Below are 16,083 nucleotides of genomic sequence, written 5' to 3'. Positions count from 1 at the left end.
GTAATTGATCTATTCTATACCAACAACAATAAATCTGTGCGATTAGAAATATTTTTACCAATAGTTTTTGTTTAGCGCTATTTCATGCTTTGAGCTTTCCCACTACGTTCTGATCCGATCACTTGTCTGCACCAGTTGGGGGGGGGGGGGAGAAAGAAAGGAATATCTGGGTGAATGTCGCCGTAATCGGTTTTTAAAAGTATTTACAAACAAAAATAAATATATAAATAAAAAGGCAGTTGGGGGGGGGGGGGAGAAAGACCTAGATTCGAGCTCATGGTTCACACCTCCTCAAGCCGACATACTAACCACTATGTCTGCTAGTGAGGTGCTTATGACTACAAAAGATTGTATAAGTATGTATTGTTTTTTCCAAACTTACTTTAAAGAAACATTCTATAAAGGGGACTAATTCAGTTTATACCACCACTTCAGTCAATTTATTTTCCTTGTCCGAGATAAAAAAAAAATTAATTACCAACATGTTTTTTTTTTCTAAATTAATTCTTGTGTTATAAGGGTAAAGAAATTACAAATTTAAAATTTCAGCTTTATCGGAGATTGGTTGTCGGAGAAATAACAACGCGTACAAACTTTTTACCAGACAGACAGACAGTTTGAGTTGATAAAACCTCTCCAGGCCCCGAGCCTGAGGGGGGCCCCGCGATTGGAAATTCCATTGTCATAGCTTCGAAAACCAGATCAGTTCTTATAAACTAAGATATTTGATACGATATAATTAGATATGATTCGAATTACTGTGTAAGCTCATGATATTTTTGGTTTCAAATACCGTTCAGTTTCGATAAAGACAGTATCTAATTGTCGTGCGCGCGTGAAGTTTTCTTTGCATTTAATATTGGTGTTTTAGCGTATAGAAAGTAGTTTTCTTTTAAGTGCGTTTTGTTGTCTAGAATATTGTGTGTGTGTGTGTGTGGTTACGTCATCCTTAGTTCCCGCAAGAGAGAAAAAGAGCTTCTTATGTGAGCTAGGTAGCTAGTTTTGTTGGTTCCCCTTGTAAGGGTACGTAAGTAGGCCCCTACATAGTTTTATTAAGTAAGCTGATCTTTCGGTACGGGTGTCGCGATTGAAAATTTCTTTCTTGTAGCGGCATCGCTAGATCTAGGTTTTCTTTTCGTTTCAGGGTGTTAGGCGTTGGGCTATGGGAAAGTGTGTCGTCTTTCTGCCCTTGGAGTTGTGTAGTAACTATCGGTGTTGAGGTGTAGGAAGTTGAGGTTCTGTTGGGCGCCGAGATGGAGTGTGAGCGTGAAGGTGTGTAACGGAAACTTGTTGGTGTGATACTAGACTAATTAGTAATCAAATGCTAACTTCAATGATATTGATGTATATGTAAATACGTTTGAAAATTACAATTAAGTATAATTAAATATTGTTCTTGTTGACAACTGTTGTTATTCACTAACTGTTCAGTTGAATAACTGTTACTCAATGTTTGTAATTTATATGCTTTTACCTTTAGGTTCTTGTGTTACTCTGTTCAGGCTGGGGATACGGGACCATAATATCATACCCTACCTAAGCGACAAAACCCACCTGACACTAATGACTTGCCGATCTAAGAGGCTATAAAAATAAAAAACGCGGAAGTATTTTTGTCATTATTTTTTTTAAACCCTTCCCGAAAGTCGGATCTGCGAAAGTCAATTAGAGTAACTACTGTAGCTCCTATCTCACACTTTAGACCAAAGACCAAAGAGTAATTGTATTTTCCTTGAACATTGTTTGGCACGAGACCTACTGGAAGCCAATGAGCAAACAAAGGTTACTGCGGCTGGAAGAATCTTGGTAATAAGCTTCGGCAGCACGATGTTTTTGTAAATCACGTTAAGTGTGTGTCAGCGTGGTTGGATTGAGCTCTGAGAATGTCCAATGGTAGCCCAACGGATACCATGATGCTAGAACAAATTACAAAAGAAAAACTGGATTGGCGCGCAGTCTTAACAACAAGCATTTCGTGGGAGAACAGTTAAACTTTATGCACCAAACAATGGTCAATTTAAGGCTTGGTTGAGATGCTGGCCAAATTCGACCCAACCATCTTCGACTAATTAAGAGCGCCGAGGCTCACGGCCATTACTTCGGACATAGTATTCAAAACAAGCAATGGAACTTATGGCATCAGAAGTAAAAGGGAATATTATTGATAAAATCAATCAAGAAGCAGATGTCCCTTATATTGCGTCACGATGACGTATCAGATAGAGACGTTAAGGTGAAGAACACTTCATCGAATTTCTAGATGTTGAAAACGCAACAGGAAAGTGTTTGTCAGGGGCTCTCTCTCCTTGCTGGAGAACCTTGTTCTGACATCGCATCGATTGTTGTAGCCAGGGATATGGTGTGAACATGAAGGGAAAGCACCAATGAGTTAAAGGCGAACATTACTCACATTAACAGTCAAGCTTTTTGCACTCCGTGCGGCTGCCATAATATGACAGTTGTTTTAAGAGACATGGCTAAATGCAACTCTCAAGAAGTGACTTTTTGTTTTATCTCATACAGAGAATGTGAGTTCCAGTTCAGAGCCTGCTTTGCAACATTTTCCCTTATCCTCCAACATGGTCTGCCCAATCCAGTTCCATTAGCATTATTTGATTTCCTACTCTATTGGTGTCTGCTGCCCTGTTTTCAACAGATTGTAGTTTTATTGGCCATTTAGCACCTATTGTATGTCGTAAGCATTTGTTGGTGAATGCGTGAAGCTTGTCAGCAGTGGTCGTGGGTGGTTTCTCAAGTTGCCTATGCATTTCGACGTCACTGCACTTCCGAAAAATTTCTACAGTCACGAATTTCTAGGATTTAATTCAAAATTTGTATGTGTGATATGCTCACAAAATGTTAGGACACTATTTAATAGCATAGGGCGAGGTAAGTTTTTAAAAAAATGTCCAACTGCCTTGTTCGTAAGCTGCCTGCATCTATGTTTCTCTCTTCTATGTAAGGTAAAGCAAGATGGCGCCTAGGCTGGTCTGGTAGTTAGGAATAGTGGTGCATTTAATATTGTGCACGTCTTGCTAATAATGGTGTACAATTTCCTTTAAACCTTATAAAGAAGATATACAATGAAAAATTGGTTTTTATTCACAAAATACAAGTATAAAAATTTTAATATTGTGTTTTAAATAGATAAATAATATATAATTTGATTGTTAAATTTTTTATAATATGTAATTCTAAAATAAAATTTACATATATTATGGTAATTTTTCTACTTACTTTAAATAATAATTTTTTGGACGAAAAATGCAAAATTTTGCTATTAAAATGTCCATAGAGTTCTCTATATCATTGTACTACGAAAATAATCTACAGAAAGGTTATCGTCAAAGGCTAATAACTGTTGGAAAAAGATGTCATCTATTTTTAATTTATATAAAAATTACTAGTTTTTCAATTTGAAATGTCAACTACATAAAACATTATCTTTTCTTTTACTAAATTGTTTTAAATCCAATCAAATGTTTTAATTTTTAAAAATTTCAACATTTTGAAGAAATATTGAAGTAATATTTTGTAACATAGTATAGAAAAAAAATTGTAGATTTATCTTTCAACGGGAAAATTTAATTCTAATATGTTTATATAACCTAAATTGGCACTATTTACAGCGTTCCAGTGGTGTGTACGTTGAATGTTGACTATTAGAGCTAAAGGTACCTGGTTCAAAGTCCGATGGTCACATCTTTTTAAATGAATTTTTTTTTATTTCTTTATGTGTGTGTGTGTGTGTGTAAAAAAAAATGAGAATTTGTACTACGATAACTAAAAAAATAATAATTTTGTCTGAATAAATATATATTCTTAGCTAAAAATGAAAAGAAAGGCAGACTTCAAGATGTTCATCTAGCTTTCCTTGTCATTTTATTACTTCTGTATCTTGAATGATGATTTTGACAGCTAGTCTTGTCTATTAACATGATCAAACCAGTTTTTTTTTAATAGGACGACTCTTCTATCTTAGAATGCTAAGGAAATTTAACATCGACAAAACAATAATTAAACTTTTCTATACAGCAATCATCAGCAGTCTAATTAACATTGCCATTACCTGCTGGTATGGTAATACTTCACTGGCACAAAGACTTAGACTAAATAGACTAATTTAAAAGCATCGTATATCACTCGAACACAGCTACCATCTCTTGAAGAGCTTTTTCATGAAAGATGCCTTTCCAAAACACGATTCTTAAAGACAACCTGCACCCATTAAACCACTGTTACATAATATCTGAACGAAGTGGTCGTCTGCTCCTTTCCATTAGGACTAAAGCAATATCATTTGTCGTCATCTAGAAATACATAAAGTCTAATTCATAAAGCGCTGGTTGTGAGTGTGTAGGCCTATGTGTTTTGTGTGGGAATGTTATTCGTATTTTTCATCTATATCGTTATTGTAGGCCTACAGTAGTTACGTCGAGGTTGTCAATTGTAGTCAAACTTAATTTCAATTTGATTGGATCAATAAAAATTATCTTATTTGAACAGCAAATAAAAAATTGTAAAACTACGCCTAGAGCTTGGAGGATGGATGGGAATATATAGGCTACCAAAAAAAAAAAAAAAATGAGTCGGTGGTACCTATAGCTAACTACTATGTTGTTCATTTTTTTAGGAGGGAAATATATCCCATTAATTAATGTAAGTAATAGATCCACTGGCTTCTATTCAAATAGTTTCAGGTCGATTTCATTTCGTTTCTGTAAGTTTTCGTTCACATGGCCCGAGTCTCGAGTGTCGGAAATTAAAATGGCCCTCGGGTCGAATATAGGTCGGGCATCACTGCTGTAGAAACATCATTTAATACTGTTGCTTGACTGATAGACAAATAGATCAAGAGCACAGACCTATATTAGATCTAGACCTATTAGATCTATGTGGTAGTCTATAAACTAAATTAGTCCTCTTTAATAAAGGGAAAGGCTTTATTAACTTTGTAGATCTCAGACTCTAGATATCTATCTAGATCTAGAATATCGTTTCTGTGTGTAGACTCTATTAAATTATTATATTTATTAAAGATCTAGACCTGGTCTGTGTTTAAGCTTTAGACTCTAGATCAATAGTAATAGTAATACTAACGACGAACGTCTGTCTGTATTACTTATTACTTGTGACTTGTAAAGTCTATTCCTTAGTCTACTCTTAGTATTATAAATTATTATATTATAATAATAGTTATAAGTTATTATATTAATTAGAAAGATAAGATAGATAGTCATCTAGATTTCTAGTTGACTTGTTGAGTTTGAGACGAAGTACAGACTCTAATTCCCTTTTCGCCTTTTGGCTTTTCAAACAAAGCCTTCGGCTTTTGCTTTTCAGACCCCAAAAAATCATCAAAAAATGTTATATTGTTATTTTTAATAAAATTACCATAATGGGAAGTTTAGTTTATGAAGGCAATTAGATCTAAGAGGTGGAGGTGAAATAATGTCATGTTTTGAGCATTTGAATGGAATTTGAACCGAAATTATTTGTAGTAAAGAAGAAAATATTAATAATAAGTCTATTATATATATTAATATATATATAGATCTATATATATTTGTAAAATACCACTGACTGACACATTAATTGATCATAAGACAGATCTCTTAAACTTTCGTACAGATCCACATCAAATTAAGTACACTGTCACAGGTTCCTTTTACCTCCAAAAACGTTTTTGACAGATTCGCAACATGACTACCGCAAAAAAAAACTAAAGCTCTATCAAACCTTTGTATTTTATTTTCAGTATTTCCCCAATAGGCCACAGTCTACATTTAAAGCATTTTTTTTTTAATATTGCGAATTCCATATTTTTAAAGCAGTATTTTTCTTTTTCCCTAAGTGTACTTATTTTTAATATGCCTTTTATGTCATTTCCACTTCTAGAAGGTTCCATGACAAATGGTTCACAACTATTATTTCTCCTGACATATCATTCACCTGAAAATTTGTTCCCCTGACTATTTGTTCACACGACATATCATTTACCAAAAACTGGCTCACAGATAACTTGTACTGCGACAGTTCCTTGATGATGATGATTCACATAACAGATTGTTCACTGACAATTTGTTCTTTGACAAATTGTTCACCGATAAATTGTCGACTGGATTGTAACTTATTGTTAATATTGTATTATCGTTGCGTGTTTAATTTATTTACATTAAAAGTACTAACTGGGCATTGATACATAATATTTTTTGTTGCTGCTATTATTTCCAAAAACATTTTGATTGCAAGAGATCGGCCCTAATCCAAGTTTCTTTGTTAATTTTTCTAAAGCATGAGGATAGTATGTGATAAAAATTAGACTTAAAAAAAATAGGAAAGGAAACATCTGAACAGGCAACATCTTTTGAACACTTGGTTTAGATTTTAAGATAATGTTATTAAAAATAACATAAAAGTTATATTTTTTTTATGTTTCATTATTTAGCATTATGTTTCTCAAACCCTTTCGGGTAAAGACAAAAACGTCTGTAAAAAGCTCAGACAGGTAGGCCTAACTAAGTAGCTAACGTAGCATAGTTACTACTTAAACATATAATGTAGTACATAAAAGTATAACATTTTTAAAAACAAAGTTTATGAGTTGTACAAAAGTTTCCAGTCACTGAAGCCCAACCTTATATGTCTCCAGGAAGAAACTAAGATCAGATATTCAGCAAAGTTTCCCTAGTTTGACTGAAGAGGATGTGCTCAAGTTGCTACCTCAGAAGGAGGAGATGACTCTTGTTAAGATCAATACACATGCAGATGAAAACATTGTTGTTTACACTGTGGGGAAAAATCCATTGTTTTTTGAAAATTTCAAAATCTTGTATCCAACAGGTAGTTTAAAATTTCATAATTTTCTACTCATCGCATTATAAAAGAAAAAGGTATTAAACAGCATACATTTGCCAAATGAATTGGAAGCGAAAACTTTGAAAAATTCCATGGCAAAAAAAAATTATTTGCTAGTTTGCAATATTCAAACATATTTAGCATTAAATACAGAAAAATGGATTAAAATGTTTAGAATATAAATTTTTTTAAACTAAACTTAAAAATCTTTTGTAAATAAATCTCCTTTAAAAAAGATGACACTGTTTTTTATTTTTCTATTTAAAAATACAATATTAAAAAAAAGTGTTTAAAAATACTGCTAGTTGTCTGCCTTGATCTATTGGGGCTTAACATCTTTCCTTTATAACATATAGAACATTAAATAATATAAAAAATGTGACTCTCTTTTCTCTTTTCATCTTACATTGGAATAGTCTATACACTCTGGCAATTTCCAGAAATTCTCCAAGCTTTCAGAACTTGGCCCCCAGTCTATGAAAAACTCCAAAAAGGAGCTGGTAAGTATTATTTGTTTTTACGTTTATTCTTGAACATTTCTGTTGCTTTACTTAGACATTAACATAAGATATCAAATTTAGGCTATCTTTGGCTATCTTTTGAATGGCCAGTTCCATGCTAAAATTTAAGAACACAACTTTATTTATACCAAAACACTGTATAAAAAAAAACACCAACTTATTTTAATATAGTTTGTGAAAGATATGAGTTAATTACCTATTTGCTGTTTATCGTAGCAAATTATTATAAATATATTTCGAAACCCTGAACAGATTTAATGCTGCCCGGTGTTGTGCCAGACAATGAACCATCTCCTAAAATGTTTGGTAAGCTCCAGAAAGGTGACCTGGTATCTATAAAGATTGCTGGTAACAAGTGAGTGAATAAAATTTATATTCTCACTTGTGTTTCAAAAACTTTACTTTATAATTGATGATGAGAAAAAGAAACCCTTATTGATTTGTGCATGTTACAAACAATTTATAATAGATGATAAGAAAATGAAAGGAGCCTTTAGTGATTAGTGAATGAAATTATTTTAAATAATTTTTCTTTTATCACACAAAAACACAGCAAATATTTTTAGCTGCACTTTGTTTCATGTAAAAATTTTCCCCTGATGACAATATTTTAAAATTTTTGTAATAAGCAAAATAAACAAATAATTAAAAATAATAATAATAATAATAATCTTTATTATCCATAAGAAATTTGTCTTACAATTTACGCATTACACCATGCAAATCATATAACTATAGAAAACCAAAATATATATATTCACATCAGACTTTAAATGAGAAATGTTTATATCAGATAATTGAGTTGAATTTAATGATTTGATTGTTAGGGGAAGAGTTTTTGTGTCTGATTTCAAACTTTGCAGTCACAACTGTGATATAATGTAATTGAAATGAATTGGTCCAAATATTTAAATCCTTTGTTTTATCAAAATAAAGTCAATGTTGATTTACATTATGCATTGAAGGTCTCCAGTTGCTATTGGCAAAGCATTACTGAGTGGAGAGGATATGTACATGTCTGCCATGAGAGGGAAGGGTGTTAGTGTCCTGCATATTATGGGAGATACCTTGTGGTAGGTTCAACTACTTAAGTGTATGCAGTTCCCATGGAAAACCTTTGTTCTTTGTGTACATGGTTAGCAATGATATTTCATATATTTTATTTTATTTATAATAAATTGAATAATTAAATGTAGCCTTTTTTTTTTTAAGGCTTTTGTCATTTTGAGAGTTTATCTTCATATAAATGTCTATAAAAATGTATTAAAAACTAGAAATAGTCTCGTTTTTTTTTAGACACATTAAATATAGATGTATATTCTTTATAACATTCAATTCATTTACTTGTCTTTTGGGTCATGGTGAGCTTTCAGGGAAATGGGAGATAAGTCTAGACCGCCCATGATTCCAGAGACCTTGCCTAATTCCTACTGTGAAGAGGAAGTAGAAAATACGAAGACAACTGAAGAAACGGATCAGTCTGAAAATACCATAGACAATGCAATTTCAGATTTAAAGGTTATAATTTAATTTTATTTTCATTATTTTAGAATATGTCCGTATCATGATTTATAGTAATTTTTTAGCTGAACCTATGTGTTACAGATAAATTTGTGAACTTGTACCTTGTTAATTTAGGTGAATTTCACTATTTGTAGGTGAAGGTTCAGATCTCACATCTGACACCATAACAACATTTATAATCCATGATAATCCTTTAAAAAAAAATAGCTGCAGACATAAATTGTTATTGACAATTAGTCCAGGATCAGGATACGAGAACTATACAATGAGTTCTCCCTATAGTTCATGCACACATGGTCTGTGCTTAAAATAAACCATATGTTACCTGATACTTCATAAACATGATCTTTCATTTAAACACACTTTAAAATAGTACATCTGCTGCAATGTATATCCAAACACAAGGAACATCATAATCTGTGACTTCAAATTGTTATCAATGTTGTATGATAAAGATGATCACTATGTAGATAATAGATAAATACAATCTACACTATCTTGAAATGCACATTAACTTCAATATATGTATAATTACTTGGTACAGACTTCTTAAACTCAACTGCCTTACTTCTACATGGCTAACTATTAACTGTCTTGACTGCCTTCTGCTACATGACTTAGTTAACTGACTTAACTGCTACATTACATGACTGCTTGGAAACTGACTAAACTCTGGCTCTCTCATCTGTCCATTCTTCAGGTCATTCATAACTATTATTCACAATTCATACTTCTATATTTAACAAAATTCACTTAAATCAAACACTAAGTTCACAATTGTATCTGTGACACTACGTTATGCAAATGTTGACATAGTTTATATCCAGGCTGAACATTCATTGTTATTAATAATTATATCTGCATGGTGTGCATTCATTATTTTTGTTATTATCTGCCTGATGCACAATTATTGCTCTTACTGCTTTTTTGACCTGCATATTATGTAATCTGACCTGCATATTATGTAATCTTATTTCAGATGGAGGAGACAGAAGCACGTGGGGCCTGTAGTTGTGGGGAAACAAGTCAGAATGATGTCCTTGATGAGAGTGATGAGGAGAGAAACCCAACTGGTAGGACATGACTGTTAACATATGTAGCTTACAACATCACTACGACTGTGACATCAACTTTAATGAGATAATTAAGGCAGTCCTATATGAAATTTAATGAATGGGAAATTTGGATTTCTTTCTTTGGGATTAATATTTCATTCTAGTTTTAACATCAACAAATGTAAGTTAATTAAAGAATGTCATCCATGAAATTTTCCAGTAAAATATGAGAGATGTAGAAACTCCTTTACTGGGGAAGATAAGCACACTTCTATTTTCCATGTAAACTAAAATGGTTTTGGAGCCCAATATATGCATTTAAATTATGACATACAGTTGTTTGATGGGCCTGTGGAGGCGTCTGGGTTAAACTGGTTTGCTATTTCACTTAATTTCTTTGCTTGGTTTTTTGTCACCTATTAGCTTCAGATATAAACAGCATTAAATACTAAAATGAAAGTTCTTATTAAGTTTATATACAAATGTTAATCTGTACTTTTTGTTTTTATATTTTAGAGCAAATGGATGATCTTCTCAACTTTTGTTTTGCTTGTGCTTTGAAATCGAAAATAAAGAAGAATGACCTCCCCTTACTTACTGGAAATTTATTAAGAAATTATATGCAGCCTTTTAGGTAAGTCCATGTCTTCTTTTTGTGAACAACTTTCTTTTTGTGACTATTTCATACTTATTACTAATGTTTATACACAAAGAGACTTAGTTATCACAAGTTGTTGTTTTTCCTTTTAGTATACGATAGCCAAGCCTTGGGAAGGTTCATTCAATTTGTTTGGCTTAAGAGAAGCTCTCCCCACATTTTCAGGCCTGTCCAAACAAACAAAACAAAAACACCTATACCAAATGTTTCATTCTTATGAGAGCATGCTCATTTTAGACAAACCCCTAAAAATACCAGAAATAACATTAGGATATTAATTCCTTTTCATCCCTAACCGCTAACCCTACATTTGTTATAACAATGTCATTGCTAAATTTATTTATTTCTCCCCTATATAAATGAACTTTATGGAATTTTTAGTTAACAAATTGACTTGCATTTTTAGTGGCCCCCGAAAGGGGAAAAGACGCTATTAGTTTTGTGCGAAATGTCTGTCCGTCTGTCCCGTTTAGATCTTGTAAACTAGAAAAGATATTATTGAAAATCCGACATCACAATATTTTAGACCATTGAAAGTTCTGATGCAACAGCAACTTTTTTTTTTTTCTGAAGCAAAAAATCTAATTTTTAAAATCAGTTATGCAAGCAGTTTTTTAAAGAGAAAAAGCTAATTAGTATGCATTATAAGTTAGACCTAAATTAAAACGGATACTAATCTTGTGAACATTTTTTTTGAATGCGTAAATGTTTTACCTTTTTTACATTCTTTTTTTTCATTCGAATTAGAGATTGAGCCTTTTCAAAACAAATTACATCAAATATAAGACTTCAGTTAGGCCAGGAGAGGCGCGGTAGCTGAGCGGTAACACGCTTGGCTTCCGAACCGGGGGTCCCGGGTTCGAATCCTGGTGAAGACTAGGATTTTCAAATTTGGAATCTTTGGGCGCCTCTGAGTCCACCCAGCTCTAATGGGTACCTAACATTGGTTGGGGAAAAGTAAAGGCGGTTGGTAGTTGTGCTGGCTACATGACACCCTCGTTAACCGTAGGCCAAAAAAAAACAGATGAAATTTACATCATCTGCCCTATAGACCACAAGGTCTGAAACGGGAACTAGTTAGGCCAGGTTCACATCTAACTTTGCATTCACTTGCACCTATCCTTTGATCTGGATGTTCTTTCTGAAAATATTGAAGCCTGCCTGGGTGGACCACTTCGGGGGCCGATTTTGAGTTTGTGTTTCCACACAGACTGTCTTTGTAACCTTGTTTATATTATTTTGTGGAATTTTTTCCTTTAATTTCAGTGGAGGCAAGCAACTAGATTTGAAGAAATCTTCTTTCAAAAAGGTACAAATTTTAACCATTTTGTTTTGTTTTACTTTTAGTGCATCTAGCAGTCATTAGTGTGGTACTTACCTGACAGCTTTATTTCTAGTTCTCTGATGGATTTAAATATAGATTTGTTTTAAAAGACATTTTTTCAATGCAACAGTGTAAAGTGATTCACCAGCTTCTAGTCATGCCTACAACAAACTATATTTTATACACTTTCTAGCTCTCCAAATTTCTCCAGAGTAAAGTGAATGATGGCTATATAGTTGTAAAAGAACAGAGCAAAGGTGTTGATGTCATTACAGAGATAGATAAAACACATCCTGGGTGAGAGATACATTTAAGAAATCAGTTTATTGTAATTATAATTATTTCACTAATGATGCCAGTTATACTATATACATGTAAGAGCTTAGTTTGTTTTGATTATAATCATTTCACTAATGATGCCAGTTAACACACTATGTAAGCCTACCCAAATATTATTATTGATTCTTCTTTCTAATTTTGCGCTGACATGTCTTATGCTTTTTTGCCTATGAAATAGAATGCTAGTCCTTCATGTCTGTCTCACTTACCATACTTGCTGTTAACTCTTGGGCTTTTGCCATGGTCATGGTTTGAATTGCCTTTTAGGTTATTTTCAATTTCTTCATTATTTAAGTTTTGCCATTTTCTATATATACATTCACAATTTTATCTGCACTTAAGCTTCACCATTCTAAGTCTCTAAACAGGGTGATTCTTTTTTCTTTATTACCAAGAGTTTTTTTTCTCTTTGAAAAATAATATTTGAACTATTTAAATAAGTGATTCTTAGACAGATAACATTATTCTATATTCCTTAAGATTTGCTTGTGCAATTGATAACATTAACATTTGTTAAGAGCAATTTACTGTTAAAGTATTGATGCATGACACTCCTATGACTCTTGCATCATTAATAATTATTCCATTCTGTCATCTGTTTGAACAACTTTTTATAATGTCCATAGTGTGCGGGACATACAAGTTCCAGACATTGTAGAAGCTGCAGAAGCTATATCTGAGGAGACCAATGAAGATGGATCCTACCAACCTTTGACCTTTACTGATGTATATTTAGTGAATGCTGCCACTCTGGATTTATTTAAAGAGTCTGGGATCTGGTAAGTTTACATTCATGGAAATATTGACAACATGAAAATGATGTGTATGTTAATGTATGACACTGTATTTGTTGATTATTTGAAGACACTTTGCATATTCCACCAGTAAAGGCGATGCATTGCAGATCTCTGATGTTAGGCAACATGTCATCAATTATATCAAGACCAATAACTTACAAAAGGAGGATAATCCAAAGTATGTTAGCCATGTTTAAAATAGAACAAAGAAATTTTTTTTTTTTAAATGAACTTAAACTTTCATTTTAAATCATTAAATAAATGTAACATAACTTATTTGGAGAATTTTGATGCTAACATCAGAGTTTGATTTGCCATTACAATTACAGATTGGTCACTTTGGATCCAATACTTGCTCATATTATACTGAAGCCAGTTGAAGGTGACCTTGACCAAATGAACTGGGAGCAAGTGATTAACAGGTAATTTTTACTATTCCTCTTATCAGATCGCAAATTCTTCATGCATTCACGAAACAAAAACCTGGATGGATGGAAATATGTACATGGATCTCAAAAATGGCTCTAACAATTTTCCATGAAATGTAACAGTTTACTTGTATCTTCAGGGAAAAAAATATCAGCTAATTGACTACACAGAGAAAACTCTGGTTTGACTTATAATTCTTTAAACATAATCATCTTTAAATTAAATTTGGGTTGCGTCTTTTTATTTTGAACACAAGAACTATAATTTTTTATCCTCTTTAATACATGGGCATAACCAGGATATTTATGTTTTGTTTGGACCGGGGAGGGGAAACAATTTGGACAATAAGCGTTCCTTTTTTCTCTCTCATTCATTAGAAATTAAGGGCATAGCAATCACTCTTACTAAAAGCCATTAGCTTCTTAAAGGAGGACTTTAAAAAAAAAATAACTTTTTTTGTTACTTGTTTCACTAGATCACATAGTAGTCTTAGCAGTGCAGAGATAGGTATACCAGTATAGATCAGGGTGACACATCTCTAATGCTTCCAGTCTAACTTCATCACTGTTTCTCTTATATTATGGAGTATGTATCATTTTGTCAGTCAAGGGGATTGTATTTTGACTTTTGATTAATATTTTATGTAGTATTTCTTTTTTTTTTTTTTTTCACAGAGTTGTGGGCAAAATGCAAGCAGGTGTTGCCATAAGTTCTGGAAGTAGACCACCAACTATAAAAAAGACAAAAATAGAACCAATCAAACTTGAAGTAGTTATGAGGGCATCACAGAAAAAGGTTTCAAAAATTATTTGTTAAAAAAAAAAATTCATGTTTTGAACATACCATTGGCATTTTAGAAAGTATAGTTATCTTACTAAATCAAGCTGCCCATTTGAAATTAAAACATGAGAGAACTAATGTTTTAGGCACAAAATAATAAAATCTGGGATATGATTAAGTATTTTTAAAGTTATCATGTTTCCTGTAGAAATATTGATGCTTTGCATAACCCTCCAACTGGTTGACAGGCAGTTGAGCTAGGTTAGGAGGTAACAGTAGAGATATAAAATGTCTTCAAATTCAGCAATGATATGTTGACCATCCAGTGTGAGATTTTGAATTTGAAGTTAATGTCTAGTTGAATATTTTGATTAGAATCTCAATTCCACTTGGGTTCTTCTTCATTTCTTTACTATCTGTCCCGCTGGAAACACTTTAAAGACCATCTTAGGCACCAGCTTGCTTTAACTGGCATAGAATGCACCAGGCGGCTTCCGAACAAGGAAGCTGGAGATTTATTACTAGGACACATTTGATACCTAAACGTCGGAAAGAGAACCTAAACCGATCTTTATGGTTATGTCAGCAGTGGATGTGGCAAAATATGTAGATCACTACTAGAACTGCATAGCCACTTATCCCGTTGGTTGTTAGAAAGGCTTTTATCTAAGAACCAGGCCTGGACATGGGGCTCTTCACCCTTGTCCTGTCTAAGAGTTCCCAGCAAAAGGGGCCATAGTGACTGACTGGGCCAAGCCGGACCATACCGCGTACACAGCGCACCGTTCCTGGGCTCCACTTGCTATAAGTGGCTGAGAACAGTGCTAACTATGAGGAGATTATCTCATTTTCCTCCTTAATTTAGGTACTAATAATAATAAAACTTGTCTTCCAGTCCTTAATCTTCAGACTCGGATGGCTGCCTGGTCGTGCGGTTTGCGCACTGGACTGTCGTTCAGATTTGTCGAGGGTTCAAACCCTGCCCGCTCCCATCTCCCGTCGTCCTGCGGGAGGTTTGGACTAGGAAGTAAACTATCTTCAACTCTGAAGGAACATCCGAAACATGTAAAACAGACTCAAAGACAAGCTTTATTATTATTAGTACCTAAATACTCCCTGAGCCATTCAAGTTACACAAAAAGATGGGGAGATAACTAGAAGAAACAAAAAAATACATAAGTGAGATGACAGTTTTCATGAAGTAATAAAATTCTTTTGTATGTAAATAATTTATCTATTGCTTCTCTTTAATTTGCTGACAGCATTAAGTCTTTGTGTATCTTTCAGGTGACAATAGTAGACAACCTAGAAGAATATGGGCTTGACCTTCGTGTGTTTTCAAAACTCGTACAGAAGTCTGTAGCCTGCAGTTGTACAATTGTCACACCTGAGCAGAAAAACAAGGGTCCACAAGTTCATGTCCAAGGCAACCAAGTCAATTTCGTTTACAATCTTTTAACAGGTATGTTTCAACTATTTGAAATAGTAGTCAGCTCAATAAATTGATCACAATTAATTTATTGATTTTAGTTATAAACAGATTATATTTAAATTTTGCTTTTGACTCTTCAACAGAGAAGTATAAAATACCCAAGAGATATGTGACAGGTTTGGAGAATGCTCCCAAGCAGAAAAAAAGATGATAATGGACTGATATTGGTGTTAGTTATATGCATATTAGGTCTATTGTTTATCTCTGTGAAACCATTGCATTTAGGTTGCCATCTCACAGTCACTTTTTTATCAAATTGGCTACTGAAATAATTCAATCATGAGAAATAAAAAAATTAGTACTGAA

The 16,083-nt window shown here is 33.2% G+C and overlaps 1 protein-coding gene across 3 annotated transcripts; it reads left to right on the top strand.

Moving 5' to 3' along the window:
• Positions 1 to 4,866: 4,866 nt before the first annotated feature.
• LOC106060227 (eukaryotic translation initiation factor 2D-like) lies at positions 4,867 to 16,083 on the top strand. Of its 3 annotated transcripts, none has more exons than XM_013218045.2 (17): positions 4,867 to 5,002; positions 6,449 to 6,508; positions 6,653 to 6,843; positions 7,275 to 7,358; positions 7,632 to 7,734; positions 8,345 to 8,452; positions 8,753 to 8,897; positions 9,883 to 9,976; positions 10,475 to 10,592; positions 11,883 to 11,925; positions 12,134 to 12,237; positions 12,906 to 13,058; positions 13,165 to 13,254; positions 13,406 to 13,498; positions 14,180 to 14,300; positions 15,573 to 15,747; positions 15,861 to 16,083. In XM_013218045.2, exons 2-17 carry the CDS (start codon positions 6,453 to 6,455, stop codon positions 15,926 to 15,928), a joined length of 1,746 nt encoding a protein of 581 aa, XP_013073499.2. In that variant the 5' UTR covers positions 4,867 to 5,002; positions 6,449 to 6,452; the 3' UTR covers positions 15,929 to 16,083. The 3 variants fall into 3 exon arrangements, with proteins under 3 accessions (XP_013073499.2, XP_013073483.2, XP_013073491.2); XM_013218029.2 differs by having other exon boundaries at positions 4,878 to 4,898; XM_013218037.2 differs by having other exon boundaries at positions 4,905 to 5,050.

This window comes from Biomphalaria glabrata, chromosome 5, assembly GCF_947242115.1.
Source record: "Biomphalaria glabrata chromosome 5, xgBioGlab47.1, whole genome shotgun sequence".
Lineage (NCBI taxonomy): Eukaryota > Metazoa > Mollusca > Gastropoda > Planorbidae > Biomphalaria > Biomphalaria glabrata.
Note: the sequence above shows the minus strand (reverse complement) of the source record. Positions and strands in the feature narration are given on the sequence as shown.